Raw genomic sequence first — 17,279 nt, forward strand, 5'->3', positions numbered from 1 at the left:
ACAACAAGAGGGAATCCCTGTAGTTTCATTGCAAGCAGGTAGGTGGCCTCCCCAAGGCTGAGGAGGTAAAGATGCAAGAAAGAAACTGAAACACACTCTCTAGAGTAGTGACGGGAACTATCACAATCGTCACCTGCATCATAGCCCTACCCATGGCTGGGTTTGGTGGATATTTACAGGTGAATATTTAGTCTTTTCATTCTAAACTGGCTTCCACTGTTGGGACAAGAAATTTGTAACTTCAAAATGGAAATGACCTATGATTTGGCATGTTTTGAAGAGTTGAAATCTGAGTGAAAAGTTTATCAGAAATGCATACTATAAAAATAAATGCAAGAAATATGAGAGGAATGTACGGTAGCCCATGCCAAACTCTGGAATCTATCCTGTAACCACTTCTTGAAGAGTGCTTTAAAAACTATTGCTTTTTTATTTCTCTGCTTTGTGTGTGTGTGTATATATATATATATACTATACAATAAAAAAATTTTAAAAAATAAGTGCAAGGCAAAATAATACTAAGTACAAAACTCGAAAACGAAGACGCCTCTTAATTTTTGTACTACTTGACTTCACCTGCAGTTTAAAAACGGACTCTGGGGTGGGCCACGGTGGCTCAGTGGGCAAGAATACTTGCCTACCATGCCAGAGGACCTGGGTTCAATTCCCAGTGCATGCCCATAAAAAAAAAAAAAAAAATGGACTCTGGGTCAAATTCTACGAGGTGGGGAAGGTCCCCTGCTCCGCACTGCTTGACCAGCAGATGGCGCCCTTCTAGCGCTTTCTCCGAACGTGGCCCAGCCCCTTTAAACCCAAGTCGGGTGGACGCAGGGCAGCACCGCTTCCGCGCTCCGCCCCTCGCGCGCTTGGATCGCCGCAAGGTCAGGTCACTGCGCGTCGCCGCCCCGAGCTTTGCTTGAGGATATCCTGGCACAGATTCCTTTTGGGTAACTGGGTTTGAGAGGAGAAATTGCTCGGAGTGTGTATTTGGGCCGGAATAAACTCATAATTCGCTGAAGAAGGGGTTCTTAATTGGGAAGACACGTCTCCAAATACTCGTATTTGCTAAAATCTTCTCGCCCACCCTCTCCAACCAGGGGGCGCAAAAGGGGGTAAATGAGTTAAAGCACAGAAACCGCATGCTGTTGGCACAACTCAAGCGGTTCACAGCCACAGCTCTGGGAGTCCCTATCCCACGCCACGACCCTGCGCGAAAACGGCAGGGTCGGGCCGGGGAGATAGCGCTCTGCCAGAGACAGAACTGCCCGCCTCCGCCCGGCGCCGCCCGCCCCGCCAGGCCCCGCCCCATCCCGCCAGCCTGCGCTGGGTGTTAGCCCTTGGCGTCCCTGCAGCGGCACCGCCCAGAAGTAGGAGGAGCCCGTGACGCGTTCTTCCTTCCTGACTTGCGCGCGCAGCTCGCTGTTGCCGGTCGGAGTTCCCTCTGTCCACCCGCGCCGGGTCCTAAAACTGAACGGGGACTTGAGGCGGCAGCCGACGCCCGCAGCCTCGGCCCGGCAGCATGAGGGCGTGCGGCTCAGCCCCCGGCCTCGTCCTGCTCCTGCTCTACTTCTGTCCCGTGCAGGTGAGCGGCCACGGCGCCCCGGGAGGGCTGTGGGGGGCTGTGGCGGGGCCTGAGTCGGAAAGGCCGGGGGCCGTGCCCGGGCCGAGCAGCAGCCAGACGTCCCCGTTCCCAGACGTGGCGCGCGTCTCGAGCGGTGGGATCCGGGAAGTTGGTCTACCTCTGGGTCCCCGGAGGTCCCCACTCTCCGGCTTCTGACCCGGGCAACGCTTTCCTCTCTGTAGTCCGCCAGAGAGTAAAGTGGGGTCTGCTTGTGTGGCCTGCTTCGTTTCAGCTGTGGCCACCTCGTTTCTGAGTGTTGGATTTGGGATTAGAAGGAAGGAAGGAAGGTGGGTGGATTTATTACCCTGCCTTTTTTTTTTCTTTTCCTTCTTTCTTTGTAAATTGTGACACATGCCCACGAACTCTGTACAGTTGTTGAGAAGATCCGACCACTTCATTTTCCTTTTCCTTGCCAGAGGATGGATGGGGGGGAAGGGAAGGCAAGGAAAAAACAAAACCAAATTGGTCAAGCACGAAGTTGTAACAGTCCTAAGAACTTGACATTAGTCAATTGGTCTTCCAAAGAGTGCGTACGAAAAAGTTCGTATCAACTCCTTTTTATGTCTCTGGAAACCGAGGCCCAGAGGAGGGTAATTGAGTTTCCCATCTCCCCCATGTAATTAGGGTGTGTCCCGGAACTCGGGTGTCCTGATTCCCTGGGCTGGCTTTTGTTTAGAGTAGGCATGAGTAGGTGGTCATGAGTGCCTCACCTCTATTTGTGTGTCTACAGTTTCTTAAAACCGGGGCATGGGGAAGCTGTAAGGGTGTGCTGATTACAGGCAACTCTGGGGCTCGCCTACCTATTAAGCCCTTCACATAAAAGTGTCAACAATGAGAGGGCCAGTGGATCAGAGGGGAAGGCAGAGAAGGTGTTTCCCTGGACTAGAAAAACCTCCCCTTAAACTTCTGTTATATGGGTCTCAGAAGGGGATAGAGGAGGCTCACCCCATAAGGGTCCCAGAGCTGGGAGTAGAGGAGTGGCCCTCCTCTTTGTGGGTCCCCAGCAGTGCGGGTTGTGGAATAGCACGCCTCTGGTAGTAGATGAACCCAGGGGCACCTGGCTAGGACAGGAGGCAGAGGAAAGCAGGTTTCACTGGCTCTGTCATTTTGGGCAAATGACTCAGCCTCAGTTTCTGCTGAGCATAAATGATGCCTTATAGGGTTATTGGAGTTATTAAATGACATGACATATAGAGAGACCTTGTCACTGTGCCTTACATTATAAAAATTCAGCAAATAGTGGCAATAATGTGTTTTAAAGAAAATACAGCTATTCAGCTTCCACAGAACTTTAGATAAGTTCTGTGTGGTAGACAGGCTTCACCTTATTAAGAAGCTTTATTTTATCGCTGAAATCCTTTTATCTTAAGGTATCCCAGGCTGTTGGCAGCTGAGTGCCTCTCCTCCTAGGACATTTGGGATAGGTCAGAAGTTAGTCATGAGTCTCTTGCAAAATGCCTGTAAGGCTTTTCAGGGTCTCTAAATCTTAACTGGAAGCACTCCGGTTATTTGTTTTTAAAGTTTGCTCCCTCGTTGCTGCAGAGACTTTCTGTACACATGAACAGGTGGATGGAAACCTTGGAGAAGAGTGGATCAGGAAGGGGTGTTTGCGTTTAGCAGCTCACCTGATTGCAATCTGAGTGCTGTTAACAGTCAGTCATGGAATTGCAGACTGACTGTCCATCTCAAGGTCTGAGATTCATTTGGGGGGAATTTTTACTTTCTTAAATGTTTAACAGTTGGTGAAGTAGCATTACCAGGCTGCGTGGCTTTTAAACCTTGTGGTCATCTAAATACTGTGTGCAGTCTTGAGAAATAGTGTATATTTCTCCTGACTAATTTTTATTAGCTTTTCTTGAGGAACTTGGAACATAGGGAGGCCTGGGTAGAAACTTAGCTATTAAAATGGCTTTTCCTGAGGAGGTCAGGAATGGGTTTGCCTTTGGACTTGGGTGAGTTGAACAACCATATGAAATTAGAGTGAAGTTCATGCTTTGCTTGGATCTTTTGCTAACATAAATAAGTAAAAGTAATCAGAGGGAAATGGGGCTTTTTATTTTAGCGGGTGGGCAAAGAGAAAAGGACTTGCAGAATAGGTCTTTGTGTTCCTTCAATGTTTGTCACATTATCCGGAACAAAGAATCCCTCTGGTCCTGAAGACAATGTGATCTCTGTTTCGTGGGTAACCCTTCCCTACCCTCCACTTTCCCAAAAGGGTGTTTAAGAATGTTCCATTACCTGCAGCTGAAGCTCAGATGAAGATATCTCTAATCTGGTCTCAGGAGGCCCTTCACCCACAGCTCTGGGAAGGGTGTCAATCACCAGCCAAACTAAACTACCGGATTATCTATGCTTGGCAGGCTAAATTGGATGAGGTTTCACCGGATGTTCCACTTGGCCAGGAAGGCATGTCATTCAGGACCTGTTCCTGGATCCAGTGTGGCTTCTCCAATAGCCGATAGATCAGGGATGGAATTGGCCTCCTGACCTGACCTATGGGTTCTGTTGCCACACTGTGTGAACATTCCATAGGCAAAAGCCATGGACAGTATATACTGACATCCACTCTCACGGTTTTGTTTTAGTCTTTTGGTTTTTTGGGTTATTTTTGAAACTTGTGGGTGGTGGAGCTCCTAAGTGACCTTGGGCTAGTCACTTAAAGAAACTGTTAGAGGGGTTATCTGTAAAATGACGATGTGGCCTAGTTGAGCCCATCCTATGTAAACACCCAAATACAGGTGAGCCAAAAGCACCTGCAGGTACCTTTGCTATGTGGGTGTGTTCACACTCGGTTGGCTGTAAAACAGGTACAGAGAGTTCCATCAAATAGAAGTCAAACTACTCTGGTATTCACCCCAGATCTCCTGCTAAATTTGTTGGTCTGCCTACCTGACTCCAGATGAAACAGCAGGCAGCTTATATTCTGGGCATGATTGCCCATGTCACTCCCTCTGACTGTCCAGGCCGGCTCTCTGCTTGCTCCTGGGGCACTGGGGAGCAGAGTCAGCCAGAAGCCTTCTCTCCCTCTCTTGCTCCCTGGAGCTTGAACTGGGTGTGTCTCCAGGTTCCACCATTAGCTTTACCCATGCAGGACACCTGCAGGAGAAAGGAGGAGACCCCAGCCCTGCGCATCCCCACCTGTGGTGGGACAGCAGACTACAGGCCAGGGCTTGAGGACTGCCAGTGGTGCTTAGCCTAGATGTACTTTAAAAAATGTAAATGCTAGTCATTTTTACAAGTGACAAATATGCATAGAAAAAAGGGGATGCTTAGTAGGCTCAGAGTGAATAGGACTGCTGGTCTCTAATTCATTATCAAATCTGAGGATAATCAGTATACAAACTGGAGTGAAGTTTGAATGGTGCAGTGGCTAGGGCACGTGTGGTGGTGGACAAGGGAGATGAGGTGGAAACCATTTAACTTCGCATTCAAAAGTCTTGATTCTCATTACTAGTTCTGTCATTTTTGAGCCATGTGACCTCAGGATGTCGTCTCTGAGCCTTAATTTCCTTACCTGTAAAATACTGTGGTACTGCTTACTCCATTGAGTGTCAGAAATAAATGAGAAATCACATAATGTTGATTTCAGGAAGTATTTAAGCATTTGGGTTCCTGCTTTAGCAGGATTCACTAAAGGCAGTCTGGGGTGTAGGATCCTTTTGCTGATGTTCAGAACTTCTCCATGTGGTAATATATGTTTCTTATAGAGTCTAATTTAGAGATTGCTATGGTTGCTAACATATAGCAGAAGAGAAAGTTTTTAACCTTCCCTGAACTATTCCTATTATTTGCTTTCCTATCCAGACACACCCAATAAACTCGAGAGCATGTTGTGAAATATCTACATGACCTAACCTTTAAAAGTAGGCACACTCTAGCCTTGTAACTACTAAGTTCTGTGCTAAAGCCCAAACAACCAACAGTTCTCATTTCTGAACTTCTTATTTAATTCAGTTGAACTCCTATAACTCGTGCATTTTGATGGTTTCTCAATCAATAAACATTGGATGAAGTTCTATAGGAAGTTTACATCCTGATCTCTGTCCTTTAAGAGTTTATGGTCTTACTGCAGAGTCAAGATGAAAGCAAGAAAATATTGTTGCAACCTCTTCCCAGTCCATTAACAACTTTGTGATTCTCTTAAACCTAAATTGGGCTTAGTCCTAGAGCAGGAGCCTGTGTATGAGTCAAATTTAGTTGGGCCATTCCTGGCCCCACTCATCTACCTATTTTCTCTGGCTATTTTTGAGCCACAACAGGTGGGGACAGATTTGAGTATTTGCAGCAGAGACCTATGGCCTTCAAGCCTATAATTTAATACTTGGCCTTCTAAGAAAAAGTCCTTTTGGTGGGTCCACAAAGAAGCTTGAGGAGTTGTTTTAATTTCCTGGCACCACAAATACCATGCAATGGGTTAGTTTAAACAACAGAAATTTATTGGCTCATGATTTTGAAGCTAGGATAAGTCCAGAATCAAGGTGTCTTCCAGGTGTTCTTTCTCCCAGAAGAGTGTAGTGTTCTGGGACTGGCTACTTGTGATTCTTGGTCATTGGCTTTTCTGTCATGTAGCAGTGCACATGGTGGCCTCTCCTGACTTCTCTGGATTCCATTGACTTCGGCTTCTTCTTGTGGCTTTTTTTCCTCTCTGTGTCTGAATTGTATTCTGCTTATAAAGGACTGCAGTAAGAGGGTGAAGACATGTCCTGATTCAGTTAGGCCACATCTTAACTGAAGTAACCTCATCAAAAGGTCCTATTTACAAGGGTTCACAGTCACAGGAATGGGCTAAGAACATCATTTGTGGGGTACATAGCTTCAGGCCACCACAGGAGCATAAGGGACAGAACCAGATGCCGCCCACCCGAGCCTGTAGACACAGCGTCTTGCTGGCTGGAGCAGTGAGGAAGGATCCTCTGGAGCTCCAGCTTCACTCAAGGCTCTGCCATGTGCTGCCAGGAGTGGCCCTGGCTTTCCTCTCAAGGACAGAAACGTGTGTTCTGAATATCACTGAGAAAGGGGGTGAGTGGCAGAGAAGCCAGTGGGGAGGATCTTCAGTCTTATTTCATGTATGTCTGTGGTGTTTGAATAAAGTGATATAGAAAAGGGTATCTGTAATTATTTATTTACAACATTTTAAGGATTGGAAAAAATAAAAATAAAAAGATGTGTTTATATGCTGTTGTTTTTAACTTTTTTATTGTATAATTTAACATGTATGTTGCTTAGGAATAAAAAAATTTAAAAAAAAGAATTGGCAAGAATTAAATATGTTTCTTGTGGTTATGAATAGCTCTGTAAGATTGGTAAATGTGCTGGTTTGAAACTATTATGTACCCCAGAAAAGCCATGTTCTGTTAATCCAGTCTTGTAGGGTCAGACCTATTAATGGGTAGGACCTTTTGATTAGATGAAGATGTGATTCTGCCCATTCAGAGTGGGTCTTAATTAGCTTATTGGAGTCCTTAAAAGTGCTCATGGAGAGAGAAAGAGCCCAGGGCAGCACAGAAAGCAGATGCTTAGACACAGACATTTGGAGATACAGAAGGAAAACCCCCGGCAGAAGCCAGAAGGATGCACAGGAGCTGAGAGAGCCGCTTAAAACCATCCCAGGAGAGCCAGCACAGTTGCCAGGGACCTTCTCACGTGATGGAGGAACCTGGGTGCTGCCTTTCCTCTGAAATGGCATCCTCTTGTTGGTGCCTTAATTTGGACATTTTCATGGCCTTGGAATTTTAATTTGTAACTTAATAATTCTCTTTACAACAGTCAATCAATTTCTGGTATAGTTCATTCTGGCAGCTTTAGCGAACTGAAACAGTAAGTGACCATGAGATGTACTCTGAAGGATTGTTATCACTATTTGGACTTGAGCCCACAGATACTTAAATGGGGCTTTAACAAAGACAAATTATTAGAGGCTCTGGGTTTGTCATGTGACACTTAGATCCATAATCTTTGATCTGATTTGAGCTGATAACCATTCTTATTTGTTTAATTTGAGAATGAGACCTGAGAGCATGTTTTCTGCAGTCCCTGACACTGGCCTTGCCTGTTACATGGCAGCGGGCTTCTGAGCTCATGTTTTTGATTAGATATGCATTTTGGCTATGGCAGACTCAAATATTGTTGGATTTTATTTCAGTCTTGGGCATACTTCCTTCCTCAAGTGAATCTTAATCAGTATTACATATCAGCCCCAAAGGATTCCTTGTATCATAGTGAAGTCAGCTTTTAGCCACATGATTTGAATTTGGAAATCAGTGCTTTGTTTACATGAATGCATGTGAACTCTCCCAGCGCCCTGGGTGTACCCTTTGTCTTTGTGCTGGCACCTGCTGTTCTGACAGCCCAGGAGAAATATTAAGGTACAGCCCCTGTGTTAATAAAGCCTTGCCACCCTGCTAAAGTACAACAAGAGGAGTGAGAACTCTTCTAACCAGCCAGGCAGGCCTTGCTGGGACCTACTGCAGCTTTCTTAGGTGCGGCCTCAGACGATTTCGGCCTCCCACCTGTGAAATGGTGTTGTGTCAGCACCCATCTTGCAGATCTGTTCTGAGGATGAAGTGTGATCAGTGGGCACACCTCACCAGTACCTGGACACCAGGGCTGTTGCTGGTGCTGTGCCCTCATGGAACAGAACGTATGATGAAGTCTCAGGAGGCAGAGCCTGTGTGTTGGGTGGATCAGGACAGACTCCATGGAGAGCAGGTTATTTGAGAGTGGCCTTGAAGATTTAACAGGGTGTAAGGAGTGTAAGTGGGGAGGCTGGACCAGTGGGAGCCACTGCAGAAGCAGCAGGTGCCACTTAGAGTGGGGCAGAGGGCAGGAGAGTGGGAGATAAGAATGGTAGGTGTGGGGCATTGTGGAGAGTGCTCAGCACAGCCAGGGTGAAACATCTGGAGCTTGTGGGATGGGGGCAGGTTGTAGGTTTCTGAGGACTGGGAAACTGGGGCTACTGTTCAGGAGGCTCTACCTGGCAGAAGACATTGCCATGGTCTGGACATGAGGTGGTGAAGACTGAACAAGTGGCTGTGGGCTCCACAAGGAAAGGAACAGTGGGGAGGGCTACAAAGGGAGAAGCTGGCTGTGTTAGTTTGCAAGCTGCCGGAATGCAATATACAAGAGCTGGATTGGCTTTTAAAAAGGAAAATTTAGTAAGTTACAAGTTTACAGTTCTAAGCCTACAAAAATGTCCAAAGTAAGGCATCCTGGGAAAGATACCTTAATTCAAGGGAGATCAGTGGGTCTGGAATACCGCTGTCAGCTGGGCAGATATCTGGCTGGCATCTGCTGGTCCCTTGCTCCTAGACTCTGATGCCTTCAGCCTCTGTTCCTGTGGGGTTCTTTACTTTGCTTCTCTGGGCTGGCTTTCATCTCCTGACTTCCCTTGTCCAGGTTCTGACTTGCTTAACATATCCTGATGATGTCTGCTGAGCTCCAAGCATCTGTGTCTCTGTTCTCTGAAGTAACTGTTCCCTAAGTGTCTACATCTGCTGTCTCTGTCGGCTCTGAGGCTTCTGTCACTTCTGGCTCTCTCCAAAATGTTTCCTCTTTTAAAGCATTCCAGCAAACTAATCCAGACCCACCTAGAATGGGTGGAGTCACATTTCCATCTAATCAAAAGGTCACACCCACAATTGGGTGCACCACATCTCTGTGGAGATAATCTAATCAAAAGATTCCAACCTACAGTCTTGAATCAAGAATAAAAGAAACTGATGCCCCCTACAAGATTGAATCAGGATTAAAACATGGCTTTTCTGGGATACATAATACTTTGAAACCAGTACACAGGCAATGGGTCATCTGGGGGGAGGTCGATTTTAAAGGTAACAGGATTTCAGCCCTGTTGAGGGGTTGAAGGAAGATGAAGGAAGCAGGCTTTGGTGGAAAATTTCATTTCCTTTGAATATATGGGGTTGTCAGGCAGGTTGTAGAAGTGCAACTGGAGAGAAGTTTGGGGTCATTTGGAGCTGAGGAGGAGAAGGGGTCTGTGAATGAAATTGGAACTCCCTTTCCAGGCAGGAGCAGGTGGAGGGACCAACTTTAAAGAGATGAGGTTGAAAATGTAGAAGGGAATGAGCCGGTAAGGGGGTTTGCAGACACTGAGAATCTCAGGAATACCGGCCAGGTGGGCATCAGAAAGCCAGCTTCTCCTTTCTCAGTAGATGAAAAGGAAGCAGCCAAGATGAAGGTTCAGAGAAATCTGAGATGGAAAAGAGACCTGGAGGAAGCCACCCTTCACCTCCAGCGCAGCTGGATTGCTGAGCAAGTGCCCATGGCCTTGCATAAGCCGGGGAGTTGGGGAGGCAGTGCGCTAGCGGTGAGGAACTTGATACTGCAGTTTTATTATATTTTATTGGGAGTCTTTTTGGAGCCAGACTGCTCTGGTTTGTAACCCTGGCTCTGCCACTCAGTGTGTCCATGAACAAGTTATTAATCCTCCCTGTGCCCCAGTTTCCTTGTCTGTAAAATGAGTATAACAGTGACACCTCCCTCTTCAAACTGTGGTGACGATTACTTGAGTTCATGTATCTTCAAACTGTGGTGAGGATTACTTGAGTTCATGTATAAAGAGTGTTTGGAAGAGTGTCTGGCATACAAGTTCCTTGTAAGTGCCTTTGGGCCCCCCGGCTTTAGGATGTTTCTTAGGCAGGATGATTTTGGGGGGAGCAAACCTAAGAGCTTTGAGTCAAGTCCAATTTTCTGTGCCCAAAGAAGTCTCAAGTATTCTTTTCTTCTTCAAGTCTTTAGGATTCTACTGAACTCACCAAAATTGAAAGACATTAATGATTAACCCTTACAATTGATTGTATAGTGCATTATAGGTTATTAAATGCTTTCATAGACATTCCCTCATTTGAACTTCACACCAAACCTGTGAGGTAAGCAGGGGTTACCAGCTTTGTTTTGCAGGTAGCACAACTTGTGCTCAGCAAGGCAAAACATACCCCAGGTGCCTTCTGGCTCAGCATCACATTTATCCAGTACCTTGAGAGTTCTGAGGGTCAGAACCCTGGACTCAGAGGGGTTTCCCGTCCTCCTACTTCCCTTCCACCAGGTGGGTGGAAACAGTTGTTTGCTTTGAAGTAAATGATGTAGATTATAATGGAGTGATCATTATAAAAATGAACCTAAACAGCATTGGGTCGTCTCTTTGTTTACAGCGCCAAGTGCTAAGGAAGGAAAGTTTAAACTAAAAGCTCATCCTGTTTGTCAGACCAGAATGGCGGGGTTTGTTGACTGGGTTTCTGTCACTCCCGTGGATGACGATGCCAGGGTACCTCAAGGCTGAGACCTGCTCACCCTGTCGGTCTGTTCCCAGTTCTGTCAGGTCTAGGGCAAGCCGGATGGATTCACATGGCCTGTAAACACCGGCAGTTTCCTTTACCTCTTCTGCAAGCCTTTGGCTTTTCAAAACCCAGTAATAGAAGGATGACAAGATTTTAGTTGGAAAACCAGAGTTGTGGTAATTTCCCTGCATTATAAAGAAAGATGTGTTTCTAGACTCTCTAGGTTTATGGGAATAATAGTTTTGATCCTCTTTATATAAAAGTAGTGGTAGAATTTTGCAACTCTTCCAAAAGCTTTGGTATTGTGGCTTTGTTGAATGCTTGTCACTTCCTGATTTGTTTAATTTCCCTCCCTTATGGCCTAAACATATGACTTTCAATACATCAAAAGAGGGAGAAGTCATAACTTCTATTTAAAAACATCTGAAGAATGAATTCAGAGGCAACTTAATATTGATTCCTTAGATTCCCTAACACACATATTCACCCCGGCCTCTGGCTTATTTGTGTTTTTAGGGCTCCGAGGATTGTTCGGGGCTTTGCACCCCACCCCTGAGGACCTGGCCGAGTTAGCGCCTTTCATCTGTATGAATCACACGCTCTGTCCTTGGAGACTTGGTTTCTTACTGTTGCTTCTGCTCAGACATTTAAAGATGATTTTGCTACTTGGTGTCCTGGGAAAGTGGTTCCTTCTCAGTATTTCCTGTTGCCCTGCCAGATAGACAACTGTGAGCCCGCCCTTGGCTGTCGCCAGCTTGTTGGTGCTCTGGGGCTTTCCTCGTTTTTGTGATGTGCTTAGGCAGCGCCTTTGGAGCCATGATGACACAGTGATTTGCAGTGAGCCCTTCTCCCTTCTGAATTTTCTGGCAACCTTGTGACTCTCACATGGAGAATACAAGAGGCTTTTGAGAAATCTTTGCGTAAAAGGTTTTTTAAATATCTTTTTAAGATACTTAGGTGTTTTCCTTAAAATTAGTACGTTCTTTGCTTTCTCCTTAAATCAAGGATAAAGTATTCATTCTTGCTCCATCTTAGTTAGGGTTTATTGATGTTTGTTATTTTATTCTTCATGTTACTCGTGATATACTGATATTAATTAACTTGAATATGTATGGAATTGTTCTTTCAATGCTTAGAGCCTTGTACAGATGTGAAAAAAATGCTTTAATAATCTCTCACTTGTATACTATCTTTCTTTTCTCTATACTGTGATTCTTATGTGAAAATGTAGCATCCTCATATTAACAAATAAAGTAGGACTATTACTTACTTCTCCAGTAATGTATTTGACAGGTTCTTTTTTATTCATTTCTATCTTAATGAATATTTTTCGAAATGTTAAACTAACAGGTACCTCTTGCTTTTAATTCATTTTCAGGGTTGTGTTGTTAGGTTCAGTCATTGTGCTTTTGCAGACTCTTTTTGTTGAAAAATTTTTTAGCATTGAGGCCCTGGTGACACCAGGTTTTGTGTTTACTTTCTGTAGGTATTTTCACAGAACTGTACTTGGTATGGAGAGTGTGGGATTGCATCTGGAGGCAAGAGGTACAATTGCAAATATTCTGGGCTACCAATACCATTGCCAGAAGCTGGATATGACCTAGTACAGGTAAGCTGGTCATCTTGGGCACTGGAAACACAAAACGCTGATCACAAGATTTTCTGTGACTATACCTGAAATATTATGACAGGTTGGTAGGGGAAGGAAGAGGATATGGGATTAATGGGCTTAAATCTGATTCCAAACTCTCACGAGTTTGGTGAGAAGAGGCTTTATTTTTCATGAGCTACTTTGCCTTTCTCATACAGTTTCACAATAGCAGGCTACTGTTTAGAGATTGACATTGATACCTCAATTGCTACTCTTTTCAGGTTCTGCAAAATATATCCGAATTTAGCCTTTTTTTGTTCCTAGATTTTGGAACTTAAGTGGACTCTGCTGTTAAGTGGCTCTGACTTCCTTATGTTTTCATTTTAGTAATTCGTCTTTTCCACTGAGGACCTATGAATTTTGGCTGCTACCAAGATTTTGTTTTTTATTGTCCTCTGATACACAGGGATATTAGAAAAGAACTAGAAAAATCAGGATGAAGAGGCTGATCTTAGGGGCTTAGGTTATCTGAAATCACATTGACATGATAGCCTACATTCTAGATTTCACTTGCTTCTTTCATCAGAATGATTAAATGTATCTGACTTTGCCTGGAGAGACTAAAAGGAATAGAACTAGCATACTGGCTGAACTTTAAAAACAAAAAAAATCTAAGAAGTAAAATGATTGTCAACGGAGTAGATTGTGAACTTGCAAATAAAAAAAAATTAATAATGTCTCCACTACCTCTACTCGTGTATCCCTGGTTTGTAAGTAGTAAATTTGACAGCCTTTTAAAATAATTTTGCAAGAACTTTGCAAATATATCTTATTCTTGTATCCCTTAAAAGAATTGGATGAATGAAATTGTCTTATTTCATTGAGGAATATTTGTCCTTATTTTAAGTGTGCTGCTCTGTGCTTTTTCACCCAAAAGGAACTCTGCCCAGGATTCTTCTTTGACAATGTCAGTCTTTGTTGCGATGTTCAGCAGCTTCAGACACTGAAAGACAACCTCCAGCTGCCTCTTCAGTTTCTGTCCAGGTAAGTGGACTGCCGGGAGAGATGGCACAAATGATTTTTTTAAGTGCTTGTTAACCAGTAACATTCTGATTGCCCTTGAAAAAGGCAGCTTTTTTGTTTTGTTTTGTCTTTAAAAAAAAATGTTATGGCATCTTAGAAATGAAGATATTTTCCAACTCCAAGTTCTCTTTCTAATCACAGAGTTGATTCTTGGTTTTCTTTTAATGTCTCATGATTCATTGCAAAAGGTATCTGTGCTTTGGATGAGAGCCTTTTAGGCCTGAGCTACGTGTACCATGGAAGGAAAGGTTCTTGGGGGCCCTGCTGAGTCTCTGGCCAAGGCCCCCATCAGGCGATCTTCTCCTCTCTCCCCCTTCTTCCCACCCTCTTCTCACCTCCCCTGTTCTTCTCTTGTCCTCTGTGGAAACTATGTGCTGGAGGCCTGGTCCTCAAGCAGAGCTGCTTTGATGACTGTTGACACACTTGTTCTGGTGTAGTCGGCTGGATTTGTCAAAATTAGTTTCCATCCTGAACTGTTCTCTATGACCAAGGAAGTGAAAAGAGTTGCAGAGATGTTCTTCTCTGGCTTACACAGCAGTTCTCAAATGTGCGGAAAAACAGCAGACTGTGTTATCTTTGTGAGTTTTTCAGACTTATGCTCACTGATATGGTAAAGGTGAGTGGGAAGCCCTGTAAAGAGAGAAAGTGTTTATCTGTGCAGGTAACACTGCAGATGGCAGGACCCAAGTCTTCCACTGAGCAAACCCCGATTCTTGCCAGAAGTTTAAGTTGGCAATACAGTGTGGAAACAGGTTAGACAAGCTAAACTGTTCTTTCAGGACTACAGCCGATACAATAATAGATCAAAAAACTGAAAATCTAATTGAGCCAGCATATCCTGTGGAAGGTGGGGTGACGCAGATGGAGCCCGATGGGATCTATCAGGCAGTCAAAACATATTCATTTAGCACCTTCTCTAGGTGTTAACATTATGGACACAAACATAAAAATATCACCTAGTTTTCCCTGCATTGTTATTAGAGGCAACAAAGCTTTATTTATAGTAGCAAATAATGAGAGCCTAATATGTGAAATACTATGCAGCTGATAAAATGGGTGATTGTGGAGATTATATGTAATAACATGAAAAAAGGTTTGTAATTCATGGCTAAGGTTAGACAAATGTGCATACCTAGGAGTGCTTTTTGTTAGTATGGTTTAATTATAGTATTTTTTTCTTTTTCTCTATTTTTCCATAGTTTTCATAAAATGGTTGTATTACTTTTATATTGTAAAGAACCAATTGTGTAACTTAAAGATGCACTCTGTGCTTTAAAACTCAGTTCAGATATTTGAAAAGTAGAGGACTGCTGGTTTTCTGGGTAGCTACTATTTAGTTATTTCTTCCTCGTTCCCTCAGAAATGTTTTTGTCATGATAAAGCCCGGGACTCCTGAAAAGGGGCCCGCACACGTCTGTCCCCTTGTCAAGCATGGGCTCCCAAAGACTGGGACTATGTCTTCTTTGTTTTGTGTTGTGCGTGCCTGCCCGAATTTAATCTGGGTAGAGAGCATCTTGTTGATGGGTCATTTTACAGGAGTGCAGCTCTAATGAGGAGTCAGTAGCCATCGTGGGTAGCAGTGAACTAAAGAGGGAAAAAGATTTGTTTTGCCTCATACCAAGTCAACAATAGGAGCTTAAACCCTGAACCTGAAGACCAGCAGACTGTGTGTGTGGTTCCCGTGAAAAGCTGTGCGCTCCTGAGATGCATGCAGCCAGGACGCCACTGCTGTTCTTTTTTTAATGTTTTCCAAATATAAGGGAAATTGTTTTATGTGTAGGGATGGGCCTAAGGATTATCTGGGTCTCTGAAGAGAGACCTTCGGTAGATTATAATTTGAGAATGCTAATATAGTAATTCTCATTGCTTCCTCTTTCTTCTCCTCAATCAGAATTGTCATCACGATGCTTCTTAAGTCCATTTAGCTTCAAGACAAAGAAAGCACATCTCTATATAAAACGCAGAATTCATGGGAAGCATATTTCTCTTTTGAAATTATATCTGGGTCAGATATATTACAAGAAGTAATTATGGAAATTTTCAAGGAGGTGCCTTTGATTTAACATGAGATTTTAGGTTTAAAATTGCTGGGTTTAATGTTTTTGTGGTAATTCATTTGTCACTTTATAATAACTTCTAAATATTCTTTGTCTGTTTTTTATCATCTTTTTTGCTAGACCCTGTTATCTGTGAGATCAAACAAATTAAAGGTTACTTTTTCTTTAGATGTCCCTCCTGCTTTTATAACCTAATGAACCTCTTCTGCGAGCTGACATGTAGCCCTCGACAGAGTCAGTTTCTGAATGTTACAGCAACTGAAGATTATGTTGATCCTGTTACAAACCAGACGAAAACGAATGTAAAAGAACTGGAGTACTATATTGGAGATAGTTTTGCCAATGGTAAGTGAACTTTTAATTATTCCTTTTATACTGTGTGGTTCAGGTTGTTCCTTTTTCTTGTCCTGTGAAACGGTGTGGAAAAGAACAATTTTCTGTTCCATTGGCCATGAAATGAGTTAGTTGCTTTACTAATATCCAAGGACCTGAACTACAGCTTCTGAAACCATCTCTGTAAAGTATTTGCTTTTAACCCCTTGCTAAATGTAAGTTCCCCACAAGGAAGATTTCAGTATGTGCAAATTTACCCCATGAACCTTTTTAGTAACCTTTGGAGCCTTAGTTCTAGTGGACATGAATTGTGTAAGTACGTGAATTGTAGCAATACTGAAAGGGAGGGAAGAAGAGAGGAGGGTAGTTGGCCGAGGGTAGTTGGCTGTGAGGAAACAAAGGAAAATGAGTAGGTGTTAACAAACAAACAGGAGTGATGAACTCACAATAACTAGAACTCTTGGAGCAGTCTGAAAGAGACCTTTTTAATGTGTTGAAAATGATGGAAATGAAAGAATTCTAAAAGAATAGCACACTATGGAAAAAGAATGAGTGGCTAGAAATAGAACCAACTGGAGCTATTAATGAGAAACAGTCTTTGAAATTTGTAGGTTAAACAGCACATTAGATACAACTGAACCTTAGAATGTGTCCAAGAAAAATCTATAAATGATAGAATTAATAAGAACTCAGCAAAGTTGTTGATTATAGTAAGAGCAACACAAATTTAATTGTAATAACCAGTTAAAAGGCCAAAGAAAAATAACAGATAAAAAAGACCCCGTTCAAAAAAAAAAAAAAAGGGATAACCCCTTGGACATCTTCCCAGAGGAACTGTTCTGGTCCTCTATAATACCTGGATAGAATATGGTGTTAATTATTCCATGTGCCACGCCACGCCTCAGTGCCCGCTTCAGTAGCTAGCCCTCAGACCACTCTTTGGCCTCTTAAACTAAGTTGCATCTTGGGAGAAATAAAGGGTTTCAAATGGCAAAAAAAAAAGGAGAGGTCCTAATCACAAAAGCAACAAAATATAAAGTACCTAGGAATAAATCTACCAAATGTCAACTAAAAGACAACCTGACTGAATGGAGGGAGAACATTCTGTCCAGAAGCAGATTGACATCTGATGGGTGTGCTGTTGCAAACACAAAGAGAGGGGGCTAGTCGATAAATGAGGCTTAGACAGTTATTTATCCATTTCAATCTAATTTTTATTTTTATACATCATACTGAAAAATTAGATAGGTTAAAAATCCTTATCTGAAAAGCAAACTTTAAAATTTTTAGAAGTAAATGGA

At 43.4% G+C, this 17,279-nt stretch overlaps 1 protein-coding gene across 1 annotated transcript in view; it reads left to right on the forward strand.

The window, feature by feature from the left end:
* Positions 1-1,396: 1,396 nt before the first annotated feature.
* Positions 1,397-17,279, forward strand: part of NPC1 (NPC intracellular cholesterol transporter 1) — a 49,358-nt gene continuing 33,475 nt past the window's right edge. The window contains exons 1-4 of the mRNA XM_077135794.1: positions 1,397-1,582; positions 12,401-12,523; positions 13,443-13,549; positions 15,815-15,990. Of these exons, the coding sequence (XP_076991909.1) occupies positions 1,520-1,582; positions 12,401-12,523; positions 13,443-13,549; positions 15,815-15,990 (469 nt within the window). The 5' untranslated portion in view covers positions 1,397-1,519. The remainder of the gene's footprint in view (positions 1,583-12,400; positions 12,524-13,442; positions 13,550-15,814; positions 15,991-17,279) is intronic.

This window comes from Tamandua tetradactyla, chromosome 18 (assembly GCF_023851605.1).
Source record: "Tamandua tetradactyla isolate mTamTet1 chromosome 18, mTamTet1.pri, whole genome shotgun sequence".
NCBI classification, from domain to species: Eukaryota; Metazoa; Chordata; class Mammalia; order Pilosa; family Myrmecophagidae; genus Tamandua; species Tamandua tetradactyla.